Raw genomic sequence first — 24,875 nt, 5'->3', positions numbered from 1 at the left:
CTGAACAAAGAAAAGGAACAGAGTCCAGAACAAAGAACCAGCATACAGAACGACCCGACGAGGACTGGAGGGGAGGTCCAGGTATTTAAAGCCCTCTGGGGCGCTAATCATAACTTATCACAGCTGTGAAAGGTAGTCCAGGGGTGGGGGCTGGTGAAGAGCAGAGGAGAGTAAAACATCGCGAGGGTGGGAGCTGGTGAGGTGAGTAGACAGGGAATTAAAGGTCCAGGGAACAGGCGAAACCTCACAACCATGTCATAAGATAAGATAATATATTCCTTTATATCTTATCTTATAATACTATGTGATAATACCATGTCATAATACTATGTGATAATACCACGTCGTAATACCACATGATAACACCACGTCATAATACCATGTGATAATACCGTATATGGGTCCTACTAATCACCACAAAGTACCAGAAAGGTACAAAGTACCAGGGGTATTTTGGGTACATTGGGGTATTTTGTGGTACTTTGGGGTATTTTCTGGTACTTTGTGGTACTTTGTGGTCATTAGTAGGACCCCCGTATATATATATCGGGTTTCGACAACCTTTTTATTTGTCAAGTCAAGAGTCAAGAGTTTTATTTGTCACGGCATACAAGTATACAATGAAATGCGGGTGGTCTTGCCCGCAACGATGTGCAATACAGTAGTACAACATATAATAGAATCCAATAAAACAACATTGTGCAATAAACAGGTAACATAGTGGGGCATCTCGGTATTTGTACATCGTTATTTACAGAGCATGGAGGACATGCTAGGTCCTTTGGTAGTGCAATACACTGTTGCTATACTATTTTTAAAGTGACCTTTCCTTTGTGGCCATAAGTGTGGGCGTGTGCATCATGAGTGTGTGCTTGCTCATGTTAAAGTGGCTGCTAGAGTGCGAGCGTGTACAGCGTGCGTGTCGTGTGTGTGCTCATGTGTGCTTGTGTGTGGAGAGTTCAGTGTTCTGTGGCACTCAGTGTTCAGTGTTCAAGGCTCTGATGGCCTGGGGGAAGAAGCTGAGCCGAAGCCTCTCTGTCCTAGTAGCTGGGGTTCGCAGGCGTCTGCCTGACCTCAGCAGCTGGAACAGGCTGTTATTGGGGTGGTGAGGGTTCATTATTCTGCAGGCTCTGGATTTGCACCTCTTGTTGTATAGAACCTGCAGGGGAGGTAGTGCAATACCCGTGGTACGCTCGGCTGAGCGCACCACTCTCTGTAGGGCCTTCTTGTCCTGTGCCGTGCTGTTTCCATACCAGGCAGTGATGTTTCCAGTCAAGATGCTCTTTACAGCTCCGGAGTAGAAGGATACTCTGAACTTCCTTAACTGTCTCAGGTGGTAGAGGCGCTGCTTCACCTTTTTTACGACTGTGTATGTGTGTTGACCATGTCAGATCCTCTGAGATGTGGACCCCCAGGTACTTAAAGCTGCTCACCCTGTCCACGGTAGCCCCGTTTATCCTCAGTGGTGTGTGTGTCTCCTGCTGTCCTCTCCTATGATCCACGATCAGCTCCTTGGTTTTACCAATGTTCAGGAGCAGGCTGTTGTCCTGGCACCAGCGTTCCAGTACCTCAACCTCCTCCCGGTAGGCCTTCTCGTCGTTGTCCGAGATCAGCCCCACCACCACCGTGTCGTCTGCAAACTTCACTATGGAGTTGGAGCTGAACTTGGCCACACAATCGTGTGTGTAGAGTGAGTACAGCAGGGGGCTCAGAACACAGCCCTGGGGGGACCCGATGCTCAGGGTGATGGTGTTGGAGGTCTGACCCCCCACCCTGACCGCCTGGGGTCTTTCACTCAAAGTCCAGTACCCAGGCGCTCAGAGCGGAGCTCAGACCCAGCTCGATCAGCTTGTCCACCAGTCTGGTGGGGACTATGGTGTTGAACGCTGAGCTGTAGTCAATGAACAACAGTCTCACATAGCCCCCCTTCTGGCGGTCAAGGTGAGAGAGGGTGCTGTGCAGTACCTGGGAGACCGCGTCGTCAGTGAACCTGTTTGTCCTGTATGCAAATTGCATAGGGTCCATATCACTGGGGAGGGAGGCACAAATGTGATCCTTGACCAGCCTCTCGAAACATTTCATGACCACAGAGGTGAGTGCCACCGGTCTGTAGTCATTGAGACATGTTGGGGAGGGTTTCTTCGGTACAGGGATGATGGTAGACATCTTCAAGCAGGCAGGGACCACTGACTCCGCCAGGGATTGATTAAATATGGCGGTGAACACAGGGGCTAGCTGGTTGGCACAGGACTTAAGTATGCGTCCTGTTATACCATCTGGGCCAGCCGCTTTCCTGGTGTTCACCTGCATAAATGCTCTTCTCACACTGTGTTCCGACAACGAGAGAGCGTCCCCGCCCCCCCCGCGGTTGCCCCCCCCCCTCCACAACAGCACAAAGACTACGTTCTCACTGCAAGCCATAGTGCTAAATTCAGATTTATTGCTCGGATCAGATTTTTCTGTTTGCTGTGTTCACATAATTCCAGTGTCCCTGTTCCTGAGCTGACCCGCATATGCAAATGAACAATAAAGAAGATGGATGTAATTTTCTTTTGATGAATTTCAATCTAGGGTGACAAAAAAAATGCCATGAAAGTCGCATGACTGTTCAGACTGAGGTCGCATTGCAAAAGATCAGACCTGTATCTGATTTCGGACCATTGTGATTTGTGCTGTTTATACTGTCATCAAAGAATCAGATCTGAGTCACATATGATGACCAAAAAAAATCTGATCTGGGCCACTTTCGCATGCAGAGGGAACGCAGCCAACGTTAAAACTGCAGAAGGTTTGTTTGTTGTTTTTGATGTGTGATGAAGAATGACACACAAAAAAAAGAACGGAACAGATACCATGTGAAAAGGGTGACAGTGGCTCGGGAGGTAGAGCAGTTGTCTGGTAATCCGGAGGTTCCTGGTTCGATTCCCACTCCTCCCGGGCAGTGTGTTGAAGTGTCCTTGAGCAAAACACGTAACCCCTAATTGTTGGCACGTCGCCTCTGCCGTCGGTGTGTGAATGAGTGAGTGAATGGGTAAAATGTGAGGAACAAATTGTAAAGCGCTTTGGATAAAAGCTGCTATATAAAATACACCATTTACCATGTTAAAACAGCAAAAGATACAATATAACCTATATATCCATGAGCAGTAGAGAGAGGCTTTGCCATTGAGTATTAACATCACTGGCTTCCTGGCGAACACTGACAGCCCGTGTTGATGCAGGAAGTCACTATTAGCTTAGCCGAGCCTTGCCAAGGGGGGGACAGACCCAATGGCTTCCGCCCATTGGTGAACCTGTTTGGTAATGTTCTCACTTTTCCTCAACCACCCCCTTCATCCGTTCCTCTCACAATGCCTGGAAGTAGCCCAGACCCACATCTCCCGCTTTGTTTTCTTAAAGGCTTGTTTTTCTTTTTCTTTTTCCTTTTTTTGAATATTTCCTTTTTTTTTTAAGAGACACAATTGATCCGGTCTCCATCCAAACAAATAAAAGCGCAAGGACACACACGCACTCAGCAGCACCCCTCGCGAAAAAAAACACTCGGCATCCGCATTTTCAAAGGACCTTTACAACCAAACATGGTCAACTCATCCAGGTCCTCGCCCTCCTGCACAGTGCGGTTGCAGGCGTACGCTGGTAGCCTATGCATTTCACTGTCTGAGGAATTAATCTCATAATTGTGTAAAAATGAATTGAATAAATACAACAAAAAAAGGATATTCTATGCCAATTCAATATGCACAACCATCAAGGAAAATAGGCGGAACCATATCCTAGCTTTGTCTCCGTTTCCCACCTTGAGACGACCACTGTCTCTGCGAACACCCTTCATCTTAACCTTTGCAGCCTTCGGCTCGTTCAAGGTCTCTGTCAGACACTTTGATGGGCAGGAGATGCACTGAGGTGACCCCCTGGCAGTCCGTCAGTTATGTCTTCTGCCCCCATCCTGCACCGAGGATGAGGAAACTTTCCACTTGTTTTTATTTGAGTTATTGGCGACCCCTGACCTCTTGTCCATCTCTCTCCATCACCCCTCCCCAATCCCCCCTACCCCCAACCCCCCCCCCCCCCCCCCCCCCCCCCCCCCCCTTGTCCCTGCTAGGTTTATTATTGACGGATGTCCTGTGCGGGCTTTTTCATGCCTGTCTTGCAGGATGCATTCAGAGGTGTGTGTGTGTTGTGTGTGCGAGCATGACTGTACGTGTGTGTGTGTCTGCCTGTGCGTGTGTGTGCATGTGTATGTGTGTGTGTGTGTGTGTGTGTGTGTGTGTGTGTGTGTTGTGTATGTGTGTGTGTGTGTGTGTGTATGTGTGTTGTGTGTATGTGTGTGTGTGGCAGTTCCTGCACATCTGTCTGCTGCATTTCTATCAGCCAGGGAGGGGGAGGTTGTTTTTCACAGCCAGGCGAGGGTTTCTCCTATCCAGCCATATTGATTTTTGTTTTTTTTACCCCCTTGTTTCCTTCCTCTCGGTCCCCATTAGATGTCTCCCTCCTCTCGGGCGGCGAGCCAGAGGGTTCCGGAGGCAGTTATGGAGCGCTCATAAATCCACGCTCACCCGAATCTGTCATCTCAGCAATATCACAAATTCTCACGAACGTAATTTTATATCTCACGTGTATAAAGTTGTATTAAATACACGTTGCGCTTCCCCGGTTAAACCGAAGCACACTTCTCTAATTCTATGTCTTGCAGAGTAATACTCTGAGAGGGTAATCAACGACAAGGCAACACGGTTCAGAATCAGGCCCGTCAAATGACCCGCGCTGCTCCACACGTGGAAACTGAAAAGCACTGCAATTAGTATTAAACTTGGGTAGGAATGACTGAAGAATGAGAGAGAGAGAGAGAGAGAGAGAGAGAGAGAGAGAGAGAGAGAGAGAGAGAGAGAACCTGGGCTGATTGATGAATATGATTGAATATGATTCAATATGTTATAACTTATTAGTCAATATTATATTATATATTATTACTAGTCAATGATTGACTAGTGATTGAAGTGTGTGTTCCTCTGTCCTCTGAGGGTGAGAGCCTTGGCTTCATAGAAAGCATCACGCCCTCTCTAGGGGCAACTCTCCAATTTTGGGGCATAGTTTGTTTATCTAAAGAGTAGTCTTCCAGCTTCCGCTCAGACAGCTTCCTATGTCCCGGAGAGAGCTGAAGGTGGAGGAAGGCATTGGAGGTGTAGAGGTCTGACCTATGTCCCGGAGAGAGCTGAAGGTGGAGGAAGGCATTGGAGGTGTAGAGGTCTGACCTATGTCCCGGAGAGAGCTGGAGGTGGAGGAAGGCATTGGAGGTGTAGAGGTCTGACCTATGTCCCGGAGAGAGCTGGAGGTAGAGGAAGGCGTTGGAGGAGGTAAAGATCTGATCTGCTGCAGGCTTCACTCCTGGACAGCCAGGCACGTATACCTCTGCTTCCAGAGGGTCCTCCTATATATTTTCTCAATGTGACACACAAACACCCCAAACGCCTTCCTGCCATTACCCTGCGCACAGGGCTATGGGGTTATAAAAACGAATAGCCCACTAAAAATACTTGGAGCCCAGGGTCTGGGCCGGGGTCCTTTTCCTGCATCGCTTCCAGAGGTACGCGTGGGCCGTTGAGGAAAGAGGAAACGACAGGTCCTTTTTGCAGGGAGCACTTCCTGCGCGACGTTATAAAGAGTCCCCCTCCCCTGCCGGGGGCTACCACACTGACGTTCTCGCTCGGAGCCGGTAGGAAGCAGAAGGCAGAGCCAACCGTATATACCGGAGACACCTTACCTTGTATACGGATCGCCGAACCGAGGAAGGGGGGGTTGCCGCCTACGTGCTGCACGGTTCTCGTCCCTGCTGGTCGGGGTGAGTCGCTCGGTCGCTTTCGGACCTTTGTTTGTACGATTATGCGATGAACGTGAATGAGGCATGGATCTTTGAGAGGTGATTTAAGGTCAATATGGAAAACATCAAAGGAGTTCAATTTCATTTTATAATTGTATTTGTTTTTATTTATTTTCATTTAATAGGCGATACATATTGGTGGCTGAAGAGCAGAAAACCTGAAAATTACATTTTTTTTTGAAAACTACAAATCACAATAGTTGTTTTCTTGCAGAATGCAAATTTTTAAGTATACAATACAATACACTGGACTATATTACTATATTATGTGTTAACAATACCGACCAGTTATTAGTGCCTCGCAAAGTGCCCCCACTTTCTTTTTTACGCAGATAGGATGTTTTGCTCTTTGGCCATCGAATTATGCCGTAAAACCTTTAAGTAGTAAGGTTTCTAAGTAGAGTTTGAATTGGGTCAAGATAGGAATCTTTTGTTGTGAGACCACATGTCTCTTTCAATTAATAGATTTCCACGATTACTATCTTTCCACATACAGTACATTGCTCATTATGTCCTGCACAAACTCATGTCGGCCCAAGTTTATATGGATTAATCCATGGTTCATGAATGATCAGATGAAATTATATAAATGTTTTTTCTCTCCTCTCCTACAGGTACGAGTAGGGAGCTGGTCTCACCTAAACACATGTGTCTGGGACACTCCAGTCTATTTATTCTGTCTGTGTCACAAAGGTAAGTCCCTCCCGCGCCCAACCGTGTGAAAATCTAGTAATTATGATAATTAGAATTCAACAGAATTCACGCAACAGGTGTAATATTGAGATCATGTGAAATGTTGCCGTTAAATCATTACTTGGTATGATTTTATGGTATGTTATGAACTGATGGTAGCCAAGAGATTAGAGAAGTCCGCTTGTGACCCAAAGCTCGCAGGTTTGAGTCCCTGTACTGGTTCAGCTGGGAAACGAGTGTCGCTCTTTCCTCCCTCAATAACAACCGTCCAGGTGCTCTTATGCCGCTTTCAGCTACTCTGGCGGAGCTGCTCTGTAGTCAAGAAGAAGACTAGTTGTACTGAGCTGCTCCAGGCGCGGTTGTGTGTAAATGATGCAGTGTCGCTGTAAAAGAGCGTAATAATAATTACAGGTTAAAAAGAAGGGAAAAAGTTACACCTTTAACCGTTTGGTAGTGTGGTAGTGAAAGGGTTAATGACCTTTGCTCCTCATCTCATCCCCCCTTCTCTCAGAGAGGAGCAACGATGGAGGCGGTGGAAGGATACAGGGTCGTAGGTCGGCACGAGGCGAGGGACGAGGCCGCGGCGGAGGGATACGTCAAGGAGTTCACGCGGCACTCCGACGACGTCCTGCTGAACCTGAACGAGCTGCGGCACCGGAGCGTCCTCACTGACGCCACCCTGGTCGTGGGCAGCGCCCGCCTGCGCGCCCACAGCGTCGTGCTCATCGCCTGCAGGTTGGTGGGCAAGACACGCTGTTCTCTCCTCCTCTCCTCCTCTCCTCTCTCTTCTCTCCTCTCTCCTCTCTCGACTCTCGACACTGTAAAACAACAACGTAGAGTCTCGGCATATAAAGTCTACTAAAAGTGACCTTGTTGTTGTTGAATCAACTAAATATTTTAGATTCAGTCTCTCCCAATTAGTTGATTCAACAGCAAAGACAGCCTCTGAAAGAAGTTGAGACAACCTGCGTTTTCTTTTTTTTACAGTGTCATCTCATCTCATCCTGTTTTTGTCATCAATGTCTCAACTATTCTTTTCCATTGGCCATATTTTGCTCTTATGTCATGCTCAGGTTGGGATTCCTTTCCGACCTGTTCCCGAAGGAATCCCAACCTGAGCACGGCACTCTGCCTTTTGTTCAGCCGCAGCACCGCGCCGCTCTGCCTCTGTTCCTCTCCTCCTCGTCTTTGATTCTCTCCATCTCTCCGTTCTTGGCTCGAGCGTCTTCCTCCTCCTTTTCCTGTTTTCTACACGGGACGTGCTTCTTCTCCCCAAGGCTCACCGTCGTGTCACTCATCCGTCCTGTCACTCATCCGCTGCAGAGGCCGGAACTCGTCCTGAATCATAAACCGAAACCCAAATACTACAACCCTAACCTCAACCTCCTATGGGAGGCGTGTGCGGTCAGCGGTTGGTTTTCGAAGACACCAGTACGGTGATTGTTTTCACTTTTGCAGCCTGGCCGACATGTGGCGAGAAACCCAGTCTCACCCTCCGCTTCCTTCCCCCCCCCTCTCTGCCTCGTGGCTTTTCCTCTACGGGACGCCAAGGGGGGTCCCATGATGCACAGTTTGCCTTTCCTATGCCGCTCCGACTGCCTCGGAGGGGGGCACGCAGTACTTCACGTTGTACCTCACGGCTGCGTACACTCCTCTACATCGGACATTAACTGAAAGCCGTGCTAAACTTGGCTGCTTTGGGTGAAAAGGGTGGCGACAGTGGCTCGGTAGGTAGAGCGATCGTATGGTAATCGGAAGGTTCCCGGTTTGATTCCCATTCCTCCTGGGCAGCATGTTGAAGTGTCCTTGAGCAAGACACTTAACCCCCTAACTGCTCCCGATGAGCAAGTTGTGTGAATGTGTGAGTGAACGGGGTAAAATGTGAGGAACAAATTGTGAAACGCTTTGGATAAAAGCTGCTATATAAATGCACCATTTACCATTACACTTTCCCTCTTAATGCGTCCTCCTCTTCCTTCCCAGCGGATTCTTCTACTCTCTCTACTCGCGCCGCGGGCTCCTCCAGGGGCGTGGCGGCGGAGGAGAGCAGCAGCTCATGACCGTCGCCCTCCCCGGCGCTCTGGACGCGGCTAGCGTGAGCCTGCTGCTGGACTTCATGTACACCTCCCGACTACCTCTGACGCCGCGCAGCGTCTCCGGAGTGCTCGCCGTCGCCACCTACCTGCAGATGGACCACGTGGCCGACGCCTGCCGGGCGTTCGTGCTGCACAGGTGAGCGAGAGCGACTGCAGGGGGTGCCGTCCGTCCGGCAAGTTGACAAGGATTAACCCTTATTAACCGGTTAACCGTCTGTAGTGTGGTAGTGAAAGGTTAACCGTCTGTAGTGTGGTAGTGAAAGGGTTAACACTTTGTTGTGTGGCAGTGAAAGGGTTAACTTTCTGTATCGTCGCAGTGAAAGGGTTAACCCTTTGGTAGTGTGGTAGTGAAAGGGTTAAGTAGGAATCAACATTATATTATTATTATTATTATTATTATTATTATTATAATAATAATTATTATTATTATTATTATTATTATTATTATTATTATGTCGGTAGCTTTTTTCTCTCTTTTCTTTTCTTTATTTTCCTAAACAATATGTTTATTGGTTTTATTTAACCTTAATTTACATAGTAATTTAAACATTAACATACCCCCCACCCCCCAAACCCCCATCCTCTAACCCCCCCTTCACCCCCACCCCTCCTACTCTTATTCTAGACCTCCATAGCTTTCAATGGCCAGCGGTTCAGTTCTCAAAATATTCTATCCCATTGTGAGGTCTTACATGTGAAAGGGTTAAATATTATATAAATGAATAATATCCAATATTATACAGTATATTGGATACAACAAAAATTATTAAACGCCACACGGTAGAGTCCATTTTCAGCACAACCCATACTGTAACCCGTGCTATCTCCAGCTAGTTAGCCACAAACTAATGCAAAGTCAATGGGGTCAAACTCCTGTGTGTACTGTGGTGTAAATGCCAGTGAGCTTCAATCTGCTTGTACAGACAGGAGCTCGGCCCCATTGACTTTGGTCTGTGGCTAACGAACCGGAGCTAGTATGAGGAAAACAGCATGGACTGTGCTGAGAAAGCTAATAGAGCCAGGGTTCCATAAACGAGAACTATCCCTTTAAGTGCATTTTTTTTTCTCACTTTTTCTCCTCTTTTTCTATTTTTCTCCCATCCCAATTCCATTGTGCCAATTCTTCCCTCCCCTGTCTTGAACGTTGCTCACATATGCCCCCCACTGGCCGGTTGTAGGGAGGATAGAAGCCTTGCATCACATGTCCCCTCCGATACATGTGGAGGCAGCCTGTCACATCTTTTCACCTGCCAGCGCGGACTCTCATTGGCGAGGTGTAACGTGTGGGAGGCTCACACTACCCCCGGCATTTCCTGTCTCTGCTGTGCAGGCGTCCCCAACCGACCTGTAGGAGGCACTGTCCACAACGTCCAGATTACCACCCATCGACTTCCACCCGCTAACTCTGCCAATTGAGTTAGTATGACGGCCGGCCCAAGCCGGAGGCAACGCCGACAGCCGGAGTTGAACCCGGAGTCCCTGGTGACGAGCGCAATATCCGCTGCGCCACTGTGTGTTATTGACATGAGGACTTGTCTTGTGTTCCACAGTGAGAGGATGAATGCAGCACACCCTCCGTTGGAGCTGGACTCCAGGGTGTCTGTAGCATCTGTGGCCCCGCAGGGTGGAGCCCTGCCCGGTCCGACACCCCGGTATGAACGCCCCGCCCCCTCCCAGCCGGCAGCTGAGACTGGAGTCATTCAGCCAGGTGAGACGTCTCAGAGGAGCAGACTGAGACTGTCAAGGTTCTTTATAGAATGCAGAGGATGGGTCAGAGAGAGAGAGAGAGAGAGAGAGAGAGAGAGAGAGAGAGAGAGAGAGAGAGAGAAGAGAGAGAGAGAGAGAGAGAGAGAGAGAGAGAGAGAGAGAGAAGAGAGAGCTTGTTTGCGTCTGTGTGCATGCTTGCAGGAAGCCAGGGATGTGAGTGAGTGAGTTAGTTAGAGACATAAAGACAATGGGAGATAGGAGAGATAGACAGAGAGAAGAGAGAGAGAAAGAGAGGTTAGAGACATAGAGGTTAGAGAGAGGGGGTGTAAAGGCTTTGATTTTGGACAGGGCGATGAGAGTGAGTGAGTGAGTGACTGAGTGAGTGAGAGACAAAGAGACAATGAGAGAGAGAGAGAGAGAGAGAGAGAGAGAGAGAGAGAGAGAGAGAGAGAGAGAGAGAGAGAGAGAGAGAGAGAGAGAGAGAGAGAGAGAGAGCTTGTTTGTGTGTGTGCAGGCTTGCAGGAAGCCAGGAGTGTGTCTGCCAGTGTGACTGTGTGTGTCCCTCTTTATTTGTTGACAAGTTTAACCTTATTACACCATTTCCTCCGTTTCTCCGCCAGGGTCCCCGGAGACTGCGGGGCCTCTCTGAAGCCAGGGGCTTTCCCGACTTACAAGCCTAGGTCGCAGAACCTGAAACGGGAACCTGACGCCACCCCATCCCCGGACAGCCCCTCCCAATCCAGCTGCCAGCCCAACTCCCCGGCAGAATCCAACACTTGCAGCCTCGCCAACCACGTCATGATGGTATGACTCCAAAGCCTAGAGGAAGCTCACTCTTGAAAGTAGCATAGATGTGGTTGGATTTAAAAGATGCCCAATGGAGTTTTTCTCGTAAACAACTCATTTATGTCTACGTAAAAATCATTCACCAAAAATACACTGTTTGTGTACTTGAGGTTTAATAAACTTGCACCATAAAACGCTCGTCCTTTTCTGGATTGTTTTGAAATCTGGAATTGTTTACGTTCGACTTGTGGTCGGCTATTGCATTAGCTCAGACAATGGCGGCTATAATCTAAATCTAGGCGGTTAGCTAATGGTAGCTAGCAAGGTTAGCTAACGATAGCTAGCAAGGTTAGCTAACAATAGCTAGCAAGGTTAACTAACGGTAGCTAGCAAGGTTAGCAAACGTAATCAACACCCTTATTGCTAGTGTGTAGCAAACATATACTTACAGAGCCAGCAAACGTGACTTAGCAGTCAAGTTAAAACAATGAAGTCCCCTCTCAGAAACGCCATTGGAAAACAATCAGTTAGACTGTAAATATGATAAGCGTTCAGAGCATTGTTGTTACTTGTGCCAAAGTAGTTTATTACCAACTAGCCTTTGGTTATAAAGGTAATAAAATAAGGAAGTTGTTTTCTTTGACCATCCAGAGTGACACCATTCCCACCCCGGACCCCAAAGCCTGCAATTGGAAGAAATACAAGTACATCGTCCTCAACCCCCTCTGTGCCGTCGCCACAGTGAAGGAGGAGGAGCCAGAGGAACAGCAAAGACACACCCCCACCTCTGATAGGATGGGCATGACGCCCAAAAAACTAACAGGGGCGTGGTCTGGGGAAGTGCCTGGTCAGATGAAAAGGTACGCTTGAAACTATTTGTTATCATTTATTTACTAGTGGTAAACAGGGGTAAAACAGACCGTGTATTTTCAATGGGACGACATATGAGAAATCAAAGGAAAAACACATATAGTATCTAGTGTATCTACCTGTAACACAGGGATGATTTAAGATAATTCATTTATTGATCCCCTTGGGGAAATTCAGGCATCATAGCAGCATGGGGGAGGGGGGAGGGGAGGTACAGGTATTGGCCGGGTAATACATTTACATTTAGTAATTTAGCTGATGCTTTTATACAAGTTTTGTACGACAAGTCAGTAGGAAGGGTACAACTCTTTCAGCGGAGTAACAATGTTCATCAAAGTGTTCAGACTTGAGTGCTACAGTGTTGAGTCATCTGTAATAGTAGAACATACATAAATATAGGCAATCAAATTTGATCTACACATAAGAATATGAGAAGAAACAATATGTAATATGTAATATGCAATATGCAATATGCAATATGCAATATGTAAACAATATAATTAACTCTGAATATATAGAAATATGAGAAAAATAAACAGTGTAAACAAAGGTGCAGATGAGGGTCTGTATGCCCTGGCTATTGGTTATATTATACGTACAATTATTTGATTCTGAATATACAATATACTATTGAGTAAGAGTGAAAGTAAACAGTATTTCAGGTATAAACGCAGGTTTCCTTGGAACGTAACGAAGGCTTGTTCCTCTCTCAGACAGGGGCAGGCCTCCTGCTACGAGGGTTCTGGCCGAGCCCCTCCCCCGGGGCCACCCACCTCTGACCATCCGATGGAACCTCCCTCAGACAGGGAGGGAACAGGTAGGTCGACCCCCTCTGTCCAGAAACGGCAAGAACGTGAACTTTAACCCTTTCACTACCACACTACAGACGGTTAACCGTCTGTAGTGTGGTAGTGAAAGGGTTAACCTTCTGTTATGTGGTTGTGAAAGGGTTAACCCTTTGTCGTGTGGTAGTGAAAGGGTTAACCTTCTGTATTGTCACAGTGAAAGGGTTAACCGTTTGGTAGTGTGGTAGTGAAAGGGTTAACCTTCTGTAGTGTGGTTGTGGAAGGGTTAACCCTTTGTCATGTGGTAGTGAAAGGGTTAACTTTCTGTAGTGTGGTAGTGAAAGGGTTAAAATCTTCAAATAGCATCATGACGTGTTAATCGTGTTTCTGTTTTGTCTTCCACCTCAGTCTCACCTTGCAACCTCTTCCCGAAACCCTGCTCCATTGAATCAGAACATGCCCATCACTGCCAACAACCAATCAAGCGCGAGAATTACTGTACGCCGTTCTCTTACTCTGGCAACCTGGGCGGGACCAAGACCGTCTGCGCAGGTGATTCAGAGAAACTGTTAAAGTAACAAGTGCAAATGTGCAACATTATCAGTCGGCTACTATCAAATTGTGTTAAAGGTGCTATAGATACTTTTTTTTATGTAGAGTAATCACTTGAAAAGAGAATAATAATACATCCACAGAGCCTTTATAAAGGTGTGGAATAAAAGTATTGCTTTTCCCGCCAAAAATGAAACAAATATTGATTAATGAATTTATCATTTAAAAGATTTTGGCAGGTCCAAAATCAATGTTGTTGTTTACATGTTGAGTGCATGTATCCTCTCCCTACTTCCTATTTCCCCAAGTGGAATGCACCCGATTGGATAAATTACATGCTGGTTCTCTAATGCGACATCTAGTGGCTGAATGTTTTCTATAGCACCTTTAATATTATTTTGCCAACAAATTAAACACTGCCTTTGACTTGTAATTCACTAATTGTCCACTAGTTGTGCAGAAGATAACTGCTGGATTACATGCCGCACAATACTTGCACAAATCGTATTAGTTGTCAATTGCAGATTAATAAGTTTTGTCCGAGGGAAAGTGGAAGTAGTGACTGGAGGATCAAGGAAAAGAGGGTGGGGTTTGTGTGTGATAGGTCAATTAACATCTGACCTGGCTTTTACCTTCTGCAGGTGAAAAACCGTACCGCTGTAACGTCTGCGGCGCCCAGTTCAACAGGCCCGCTAACTTGAAGACTCACTCTCGCATCCACTCTGGAGAGAAACCCTACCGCTGTGACACCTGCGGAGCCCGCTTCGTCCAGGTGAGGCCTCAGCCTGTTTGGGATGGAGACACAGGAGCTGTGTGTGTGTGTGTGTGTCTGAAGATGTTAGAAATTGCACTCCTTAACCCTTTCACTACCACACTACAGAAGGTTAACCTTTCACTACCACACTACAGAAGGTTAACCTTTCACTACCACACTACAGAAGGTTAACCTTTCACTACCACACTACAGTATGTAACCGTCTGTAGTGTGGTTGTGAAAGAGTTAACCCTTTGGTAGTGTGGCAGTGAAAGGGTTAAAGCGATAGTTCAGATTTCTTGTATGAAAAAAAAACGAATTTGTAGTTATTTTTAAACATTTTATGCAGGTGTTTTTTTAATAAGGAATGTTGGATTGAGGATGAGTGAAGAGAATGAAAGACGGGAATGAGAGAGAGAGAGAGAGAGAGAGAGAGAGAGAGAGAGAGGGAGATAGAGCGAGAAAGACAGAAGGAAGGGAATAAGAGAGAGAGAAGGAAGGAAGAGAATAAGAGAGAGATGAGAGGAATAACCCTTTCACTGCCACACGACAAGGTTATCCGCGGAGCTAATGATGCTAATGATGGAGCATCGCCGTCGGTTGTGTGATAGTAAAGGGCTAACCTTCTGTATTGTCACAGTGAAAGTGTTAACCGGCTGTCGTGTGGCAGTGAAAGGGTTAAAAGTAAACATTATGCGCACAGAATACAGAAATTAAATGAGGACATGCGGATGGTTTGAAAGATGGATAAAGTGAAAGTGAAAGAAAGAGCAAGTTGAATCAAAGATATGAAGAAGAAGAAGAAGAAGAAGAAGAAGAAGAAGAAGAAGAAGAAGAAGAAGAAGAAGAAGAAGAAGAAGAAGAAGAAGAAGAAGAAGAAGAAGAAGAAGAAGAAGAAGAAGAAGAAGAAGAAGAAGAAGAAGAAGAAGAAGAAGAAGAAGAAGAAGAGTGAAGTTGTATGAAATACTTGCCAATAGTGTAACTCACAGCAGGAAGGCCCTGGGTTCAAAGCCCAGCAGGGACTTTCTGTGTGGCATTTGCATGTTGTCTCCGTGTTTGCGTGGTTTCCTCCGGGTACTCCGCTTTCCTTCCACACTATAAAAGACATGCACGCTAGGTACAGTACATCCTGCCGCTGCCCTTGACCGAGGTACCGGTCCTTACAGCTGGAGTGGGTCCCCGGGCGTCGCACTATATCTGGCTGCCCACCTGCTCCTAAAGACAGTTAGGATGGGCCACATGCAGAGGCCAAATTTCCCCAAGGGGATTAAACCCTTTTACTGCCACACTACAGAAGGTTGACCTTTCACTCTACCACACTACAGACGGTTAACCTTTCACTCTACCACACTACAGACGGTTAACCTTTCACTCTACCACACTACAGACGGTTAACCCTTTCACTACCACACTACAGAAGGTTAACCCTTTCACTACCACACTACAGACGGTTAACCTTTCACTACCACACTACAGAAGGTTAACCTTTCACTACCACACTACAGAAGGTTAACCTTTCACTACCACACTACAGAAGGTTAACCTTTCACTACCACACTACAGAAGGTTAACCTTTCACTACCACACTACAGAAGGTTCTATATCATACTGGCTTCCGCTCAGCGTCATTCTGCACTAACCTCACTTCGTGCACAGCACTGAATAAAAAATCCACAATGTACCTTTACATACCGACATCCGTCTGGCCACACCCCTATCCGCTTACTTTCATAAGCAGGTGTGTGGTCACCTACTCGCCTCCTTCTTCACTTTCACCACAAGGAGTGCCTGGTATATACCCCACTTGACGAGGTTGTTAGCTAAAGAAAGTTGAGTTACGTGTTTACATTTTTTCTTGCTTTTTTCTTTCTCTCATAAATTTTAAAAGAAAAAAGCTAAGTCATAATGTTTACCTCGGAGGGTCGCGCTAGCAACGTCACCCTTCACCAGCGGTTCTCCATTGCCTCCTCTGTCGTGCGTCTTGGAGCGGGGTTGAGGCCTCTTTCGTGGTCGGCAGCCGTGCCCGGTAGGCGTCCGATAGATAGTTTGCCTCTCCAAGGAGCTGGTGCACCAGCGCCGTCTCCTGTGCGATGGCCTGGTTCCGGCTCTGGTTCCTTTGCCTCCGGGGAGTCGTCCGCTGTTGGGCGGCCGGCTCCTCTGGTTGCGGAGGATTTGAGACGCAAACTTTTTGCGTCGGCTCGCTCCCGTCGCAAGATGGTGGCTTGTAGACGCAAACGGCCTGGTTTTGGTGAGTTGCTGGAGCCGGATGAGGATGCGTCTGATTCTCCATGGCCAATGGAAACAGAGGACTACATGGTAGAAGCGGACGGGTTCTTGTTCGATGCCCCGGTGGAGACATGTCCACCGCCCGTCCAGGTAACACTGGAGGGGGGTGAGATGTCTCCTTGGGATTCCTCGTACGCAGATGTTGGGTTAGAACCTCCGACTCGGCGGCGGGATGCCCTGCTATCAGCCACATCAGAATGTGGCTCTGTAACCAGTAGTCTGCTGCATGTGAGGGACGCGAGCTCGGTGGGGGAAAGTATGCAGGGGGAACTGCATGCTTTGTTCCACGAGCTCATGGCGGCGGCGGCAGTCGCAAACGGCGTGCCGCTGCCGCAGCCACTGCCTGTTCCTATTCCTGACGATCTCATAGGTCATCTATGGCAACGTCGCCCGGTGAGAGGGGTGGACGTTGTCTACCCATTTTTCCCCTCAATGGCGGCCTACGTCCGTCAGGGCCAGGTGGTCTCCCACATCATGGGCCTTACTCCCGCCTACGTGCAAGTCACGCGGGTGGCGGGTTTGGTAGACGGCATGAAGGAGGGCGTGCCACGGCTTGATAGGCCGATGGCGGCGCTCCTTTGTCCTGAGGTGGTGTGGGAGCCGTTACGGAAGCCGGTTCCCCAAGGGAAATCGGCGAGGCGGTTGGCATTTTGGAGCGACCAGTCATTTATCACCGGAACACAATCTCTAGCTGCCACTTCTAACATCGCGCAGCTGGCGAGATTCATGTCCGGGATATTGACGGGCGGCACGGAGCTGACTGATTTACAGCATGATCAGCTCGCCCAGTCGGCAGGAGCCATCCTGCATCTGATTCAGCCGCAGGCTATAGCCGCTGGGAAAGTGCGCGCCCTGGCCACTCTGATCCAGCGCCACCTTTGGCTGGAGCAGGCGCGTGTGCCGGAGAAGAAGAGGACTCCCCTTCTGACGGCACCCCTCTCGAAGGCTGGACTATTCGGGTCGGCACTGCAGCTGATGACCTCAACCTGCAGGGAGATGCAGGAGGAGCGCTCCGTGCTCCAGCCTCATTTCCCCCCGCCCGATGTTGCCGGTGGAGTCAGACGGCCGCCGCGTCGTCGAGGTTCCTCCGCCGTGGCCGCCGCTGCTACCACTGCTGGACCTTCGGCAAAGAAGGCCAGGAGGAGAGAGGGCGCCTCCGCCACTACAGCCGGCCCATCTACGCCCGGAGGTGACGGTAGGGATCGGCGAGACCAGCCGCCGATCGTTTACCGTCCCTCCGGGGCTCCACGGGGTGGAAAGCCCCGAGCGGCTCGTGGCAGGCGTCGCTAACTTCATTGACTTTTTCCCTCTGTGGTCCCCCCCTGTTCCCTTCCCGGCCCCTCTATGATTTTTGTTGGAAAATAAAGAGACCCTCCTAAAGGGGGACTGTATTTTGTTAACAAACTGTGTGTTTATTCACCAAACATATGATGGGGATGCAACGTGTGAATCTTTCGCTAGTATGGGTTTGATAGGAGGGCTAGACATTATTTTCATGTTAGAGCTTAAGCAAGGCCTGCAGCCTACACTCGGTTGAAAAAGGGTTTTTTCTGCCTCGACCTGAATCTCCACATAAAGGTAGAGGTTAGTTGTGTGCTCTGTTGCTTAAACAGTGATATTGAGCTGCAACACTATTGTGTTGGTTTGCAGTAATGCTCGTATGAAAACGTACCGCGGCTCAGCCGCTCTCTCTCTCTATCAGATTTTTCTGTGTCTTACAACATAGATACGGGTGTCGGGTTCACACACACACAACTTGGCCTTGCTATAAACCCTGTTCACAGATGTGTCTGTGGCTAGCGTGCATTGGATTAGCTTGCGCTATTCATTGGCATTGCTACTGAACGTATCATATGGCTGTTGTTGTTGTCATATGCGAGGGTTGGGCTTGCGAGGGGGTACCGGATAAACCCCTCCTTCCCTCTTCTGATTGGTCAGGGGGTTTTCTGGGACTCTCTTTTCATTCGGTCAGGGTCGAGCTGTTAGGCAGCTTGGCACGGGGGGGGAGGGTTTCCCAGACTCCGCACCTATCACAGGCGATTGAGTCTTGGGTTTCCCCCCGTCATAGCAAACGTCACTAGGCACGTTTCTATTGGACGACGGCTTCCGTGAGTTTAGACCCGTATGTAGGGTCTGTTGTCAAGTTGTCGGGGCAGAGCGTAGGAACTTACTGTTCTACTACGCTTGATATACGTGTAACTTGAGTCGGTTGGTCACATGACTCAATGTTACCGTGACTTTTCAATCTATGGCTCACGTGGGAAGTCTCTCTGAGGAGTTCCGTCTCTCCTCTGTGGTGAGGGTGGCGGGATGTAAAAATGTAAAAATGTTTACCCTCGGCTGCGTCACGTGGGATTCATGTCAGTCGGTGTTTCTTTCTTTTTTAATAAAAAAGAGTGGAGAATATGGCGCCTTGAAGGATCAATGTGGGGTCTGGTTAGACTTTCCATTGATATGTTTTGGGTCCCGACGCATACATAGTGCTGGCTCGGGGTGTTTCTGTTAAGAATCATGCGGGAGGCTAGTACGCCTTGGTTGCTTGTTATTAAAACAGCGTTTTTATAGGGCAACTGGGATGGGGGATTTTTTCCTCTTCCGAGAGCCTGTTACTGGGTCTCGACGGATTCTCGTTCATATCTGGGGGATGTTAACGGAATAGATCAGAACATAGGTAGAGGGGTCTCACGCCCTTGGGGTGGGCCACTGAGCGTGGTATATATAGGACCGTCTGGGTGGCGCCCTCTTTTCATGTTTTAGATCAACACGCATACCTGTCCCCTCTCCTGGAGTGGGCATGTCGGCGTGGTTAGGGCACGGGGCTGGTTCTGGTCACGCTGGTCCAGGTCAGTTAACCCGTTGTCCGCCGGGGATGCGGATCTGCTGTTCTGGTACCCTGAGGGACTTGTGCTTTTTTCGGGGGGAAAAATGCCGGGTCGGCCCGGGTGTCACAGGGTTAGGCGTTATGGAGACCCTTTGTTGGGTACACGTTGTACCTGGCACTATTATAAGGGGCTGGTTCTCCTTTCTTTCGCTCCTCTCTCACGCATGGCGAAGAGGGGGCTGTTGGGGTAGTCTTCTGGACCTCCTCTGGTAACCCTGTGTGCTTCCCGAACCGCCGGGCCCGGTCCGAAGTAATGTTTCGTTGAAACCGTAGGCCTGGGATAACCCTTTTTCTTGAGGGGTTATAGGAACAACCACCGTATGTGGTACCAAGAGGGTGGTTGATTCCCTGGTGTGTTGGAGCAGAGTCAACTCCCGGGTTACCCGGTTGAGTGTGCCCCTGCACGTTCATGGCGTCTGCCAATCGTGTCAGCCTTCTCTGCCTCGACCCCTCTGGGTGGGGGTTTTTGATGGAGGCTTTGTCATGGTGCGCAACAACGCCAGCATACGCCCCTTCCGCCGGGGGGGCTGTTTTCAGTTGACCCCTTTGGCGCCTGTCTCGTCCGCAGTGCTCCAGGCTCGGATCTACAGCCTGTTGCCTGGTTTCCCCGGTGCGCTGCCTGCTTCCGTTGGTTAACTTTTTGAACGTTTTTCGGCCATGCTGACTGCCTGTCTTGCAGGGTCAGTGTGCCAGGCGGTGTACTAATGGGGGGAAAGGGCCCGCTCTTGGAGGGGCCCTGTCCGAATAAGCTGGCGATGTGGGGGGCGGTGTCACTAAGTGACCGCCTGGTGGGGTCTTGATGCCTGGCGTCATTGACCTCTCCGGGCCCCCCTTTTTCCAGGGGATCCAGTCCCTTCAGTGTGTCTGGGTCTTCCTTCGTGCTCCGCTGCTACGGCCTTGCCTCGGGGTTGAGTTTGCTCTTGACCCCGTGATTTTGGGGGCAGTAACGAGGGTTGTTCCTTCCGTTCGTTCCCTGGTGGCATGCGGGTTGTGCATGTGCGTAGTCGTGGGGTCAAGCCACGATCTGCTCACCCTGTGCGTTGAGTTGCTTGAGTTCCTCTTCGCACGGTCGGATCCGTCTCCCTTCCGTCCTCCAATAGGGAGGGTATCCTCCATTAGGGAGGGTCGGGGGGCTCGGTCCTCCCCGGTCTGATGGTTGTGGGGGGCCTCAGCGGGGTACATTTGTCGAGCTTCTGGCTTCCGCTCAGCTCCTCTTGTGCAGACTGACGCTGAGCGGAGCCAGAATGAAATAGAACGTAAGGTTATGTATATAAGTTCTATGAATTCTGGTGACGCTCAGCGTCAGGACGCCACTGCGGCCCTTGATTTCACCTTGTGGTGAAAGTTTGGGAAGGAGGCGAGTAGGTGACCACACACCTGCTTATGAAGGTAAGCGGATAGGGGTGTGGCCAGACGAATGTTGGGATGTAAAGGTACATTGTGGAATTTTTTATTCAGTGCTCGTGCACGAAGTGAAGTGCGTGCAGACTGACGCTGAGCGTCACCAGAATTTCAAAACCATATATACATAACCTTACGTTAATGGTTATTATCTTTTAGTTTTTTTTGGTTGATATTAACGAAGATCAACGATACATTTAAGGTGATGCACTGGGTTAGGGCATTTACAAGCTTGCAGCTTCAGCCCTAACCTTTTCGGCCAACTTGTAATTTGATTTGTGTTTTTTTTGTACACGCTAAATGGCTCGAAATAAACTTAATTCATTCATTCATCATATTGTGCTGTTTCTATTTGAGCTCCTGACTGCAAGCCAAGTTTCCCATCTGGGATAATAACACTGAACTGAAACAGTGTTTTATTTTTATTTAATCTTTTCATTTTTGGATGAAAGGCACAGGTACAAAGAAATTCACATAAAACATAATTTTAATTATTTGCCAACTACAAGCATTGACTTGCCCCTTGCCGCATTTAAAAAAAATCGTACCCCCAAACCCCTGCACCAACCACCGTTGACAAAAAAAAACAATTAACAATTAAATACATTATAAAAATCTCTTTTTTTAAAACAAAACTAAATTTTAAATAATAAAAAATGATTTTCCCCCCCAACCCACCCCGTCATAGGCCTGAAAAGAAAAAGAAATGAGCAAAGATTTCAACAAAGACCAAAAAGAAAAAAGGGGATTATACAGATATAATTAGTTATGTCATGCTAGTTATATAGTAGAGGTCCTAACTTGATAGAGAATATGGTTCCAGCTATCTATTGTTTGATAGTTTGCACCATTTAATCTAGCTGTAGAAACGGTGTTTCTAACCTCTTGCCGTTTGTGCTCCGTCCGCGCGCCAGGTTGCCCACCTGAGGGCCCACGTCCTGATCCACACGGGGGAGAAACCGTACCCCTGTCACACCTGCGGCACGCGCTTCCGCCATCTGCAGACCTTGAAGAGTCACCTGCGCATTCACACCGGAGAGAAGCCCTACACGGTGAGCCCGCGGCCAGCAGATGTGACCATGTAGCTCCAGCGCTTATAGCACGCTTTTATATACATGTGTTTGCCCCCCCCCCCATGTGTGTTTGATTACACATGCATGGTCGCACACACACACACACACACACACACACACACACACACACACACACACACACACACGCACACACACACACACACACATACACACACACACACACACACACACACACACACACACACACACACGCACACGCACACACACGCACACGCACGCGCACACATACAAGCACAGAACCATACAACATTTGGCGGTTGTGCTGTAATGTCTGCACCATATGACCGTAGTAATGTGTGTATATATTAGTGCTGTCAGGCGATTAAAAAAATTCATCTAATTAATTACAGGATTTGTAATTAATTAATCTAATTAATCGCATTTTAATCGCATAACCATTTTATGCCTGATATTCTATATTCTATAATCATATTTCAAATTGCATGTGTCCGGATGGCAGAATTCAGTACTATATCTACAAAACCTTCTGTTTAATCATCCTCCATCTATTTAATTTGCTTAGATTTTTCAGGTCTGGTCAATTTGAGCATAGTGTTATTCACAGTCAAAGATTAAAAAAAATTATTGATATTCTCATTTGGTTCATTACAATTGACTCAAAATAAATTTCTCATTCAATCAATCACAGCGCAGATTGATTGATTGAATGAAAATGTTATTAACAGATTGCAGAATGGGTACAATACAGTACGGCTCAATACACACAATTGTTAAGGGGATGCAGACCAGAGAAAGACTTTCGTCTTGTTTACATCAGGGTCCCCCATTTTCAATTCATAATGAATTGTAAGTAAGGGTGCACCTTGCTCTGTGCAATCCATTCTTTGTGGATCTAGCCCACAGTATTTCTGACACTGGGAATACATTCCCTGAGATTCATAGATGTCCCTAGAATCAGATACCAAGAACATGCAAATGGACCATATTAAAGAAAAGTCTGTAAATGTTTATTCTACATTTTTATGGAATGAATGAGATACAAAAAAATTTATATAAAAAGAAATTATAAAAAAAAATAAACTTTTCTTTTGTAATACATGTTGAGTTAATTTTCATAACGCGATAATTTGCTGTGTAATTAATTAATCTAATTAACGCGATAAACTGACAGCCCTAGTATATATATATATGAGGCACGTTCTTATACAGTACACATGTTTGCACCCCCCCCTCCCCAAGAAACAACAAAAACAAACAAACATTGCATGACACACAATCATGCATGTGTGTGTTTGATCACACACACACACACACACACACACACACACACACACACACACACACACACACACACACACATACAGTACACACACACACACACACACACACACACAGTACACACACACACAGAATCTTACAACATTTGGCGGTTGTGCCGCAGCGTCTGCAACCAGCTGACCTCTGACCTCTGCCCTCCCACAGTGTGAGAAGTGCGACCTGCACTTCCGTCACAAGAGTCAACTGCGGCTCCACCTGCGGCAGAAGCACGGCGCCATCACCAACACCAAGATCCGCTACAAGGTCCTGGCGGAGCCCTACCAGGCCATCCTTCAGGCCTGCTGAAACAAAGGAGCCCTGTGACCTTTGAACCTGCACCGTGATCCATTGGAGATTTGTCATGGTTGCCAGGTGGTCGGGAATTCAGTTAACTAATTCCACTGCCATGTATGAAAGTCTGTGTAGCAATGGGGGGGAATAATACTTGTGTAACTTGCTGCATTTAAGAAGAAAAGAGTTGCAAAGCACCCCTGATATAGTGAGGCACAGCAGTCTAAAACCACTTATCTCGTCGCTCTCTGTTCGATGAACATGAGCTAGTATTCTTTAAAAGCTTTCGCCCCCCACTGGCTAGACTCCTCTCATGTTGTAATTTGTCAAAGAGCTATTGCCTCAGTGATGTAGGCAGACGGGTCCTTAGGAGGATGATATAAAACGCATTAAACCAGATAAGACTGGTCTGTTACCCCGGGAGACGCTGGCAGAGGGGAGGGGCCTTGCGGCTCAGCAGCACTATCCGTTTGCAGCGTTTGGAGCATTATGGCTGATTTGTAGTAGACAGCGTTCACTGCACATCTGCAACGGTCATTTGTAACATGAGTTATTATTTCTTACATTTTCTTTATTTTATGCAGGTGTTTTTTAAGGAATGTTGGATTGAGGGTGAGTGAAGAGAAAAAAAGATGGGAATGAGAGAGAGAGAGAGAGAGAGAGAGAGAGAGAGAGAGAGAGAGAGAGAGAGAGAGAGAGAGAGAGAGAGAGAGAAGGAAGGAAGGAAGAAAGGAAGGGAATAAGAGTGAGAGAGAAGGAAAGAAGGGAATAAGAAAGAGAGAGAGAAGGAAGGAAGAGAATAAGAGAGAGATGAGAGGAATGTCTTAAACGTTATGCGCACAGAATACAGAAATGAAATTAGGACATGCGGATGGTTTGAAAGATGGATTAAGTAAAGTTTGCGAAAGAGATGGGAAGAGCAGGTTGAATCAAAGATATGAAGAAGAAGAAGAAAGAATAAAACCAAGACTATTGTGGCGAATCTTCACAGCAGTACAATCGAGATACAGTTTCAGATTTCAGTATCGGAATTAAAGCACTGTTGAGACACTGAACATGTTAAAAGTATGTCATCTTAAATAGTTATTTAACTAATGTTTTACTAAATCTTAAGGCCTGGGGCCTGCGTTTTGATTGAGAAACTCCTTTGACAAGTATGTCAAATGGAGTATGAGTGTTTTGGAGTATTTTTCTAATACTTTATTTAAAAAGGAAGGCTACTACTGTATGTTACTGACGTTGGTGCGTAATACCTGAATTTCTTAGTCCAAGCAGGCAAAGGACTGTGTTATCTTGTACAGAAGTTGGAAACTACAAGTATGAAATATTGTTTTCAGAGTCAAAAGGCTTGATGAGGCAAATGTAAACAATTGGAAATGGAATAATGTTACGATTGTATGGAGTTCTTTTGCTGGACAAAGACAAGAATGGTTTTATACAAATTAAATTAAATCATTTTTTTTTATCAATTGGAAAATCTGTGTATGGTGTGTCTTTTCTGCTCAACGTACTCTGCAATCCAG

General features: G+C 47.4%; 1 protein-coding gene across 1 annotated transcript; it reads left to right on the top strand.

The window, feature by feature from the left end:
* The first annotated feature begins 5,699 nt into the window (after positions 1–5,699).
* bcl6b (BCL6B transcription repressor) lies at positions 5,700–24,823 on the top strand. The gene is made up of 12 exons (XM_084312128.1): positions 5,700–5,839; positions 6,493–6,571; positions 7,083–7,306; positions 8,555–8,803; positions 10,218–10,412; positions 10,956–11,178; positions 11,812–12,020; positions 12,744–12,847; positions 13,224–13,367; positions 14,009–14,139; positions 21,604–21,741; positions 23,227–24,823. Exons 3-12 carry the CDS (start codon positions 7,095–7,097, stop codon positions 23,365–23,367), a joined length of 1,746 nt encoding a protein of 581 aa, XP_084168254.1. The 5' UTR covers positions 5,700–5,839; positions 6,493–6,571; positions 7,083–7,094; the 3' UTR covers positions 23,368–24,823.
* The last annotated feature ends 52 nt before the right edge of the window (positions 24,824–24,875 follow it).

The sequence above is a fragment of the Notolepis coatsorum genome (genome assembly GCF_963971535.1).
Source record: "Notolepis coatsorum genome assembly, chromosome: 4".
Taxonomy (NCBI): Eukaryota; Metazoa; Chordata; class Actinopteri; order Aulopiformes; family Paralepididae; genus Notolepis; species Notolepis coatsorum.
This window is presented reverse-complemented; position numbering and strand designations above follow the sequence as displayed.

Bases quoted from the DNA above. Each gene is read 5' to 3' on its own strand.
- bcl6b (XM_084312128.1), top strand. From the start codon at position 7,095: ATGGAGGCGGTGGAAGGATACAGGGTCGTAGGTCGGCACGAGGCGAGG. The intron at 7,307-8,554 runs GTTGGTGGGCAA...CTTCCTTCCCAG, and splicing joins GTCGTGCTCATCGCCTGCAG to CGGATTCTTCTACTCTCTCT. The intron at 14,140-21,603 runs GTGAGGCCTCAG...TCCGCGCGCCAG, and splicing joins GCGGAGCCCGCTTCGTCCAG to GTTGCCCACCTGAGGGCCCA.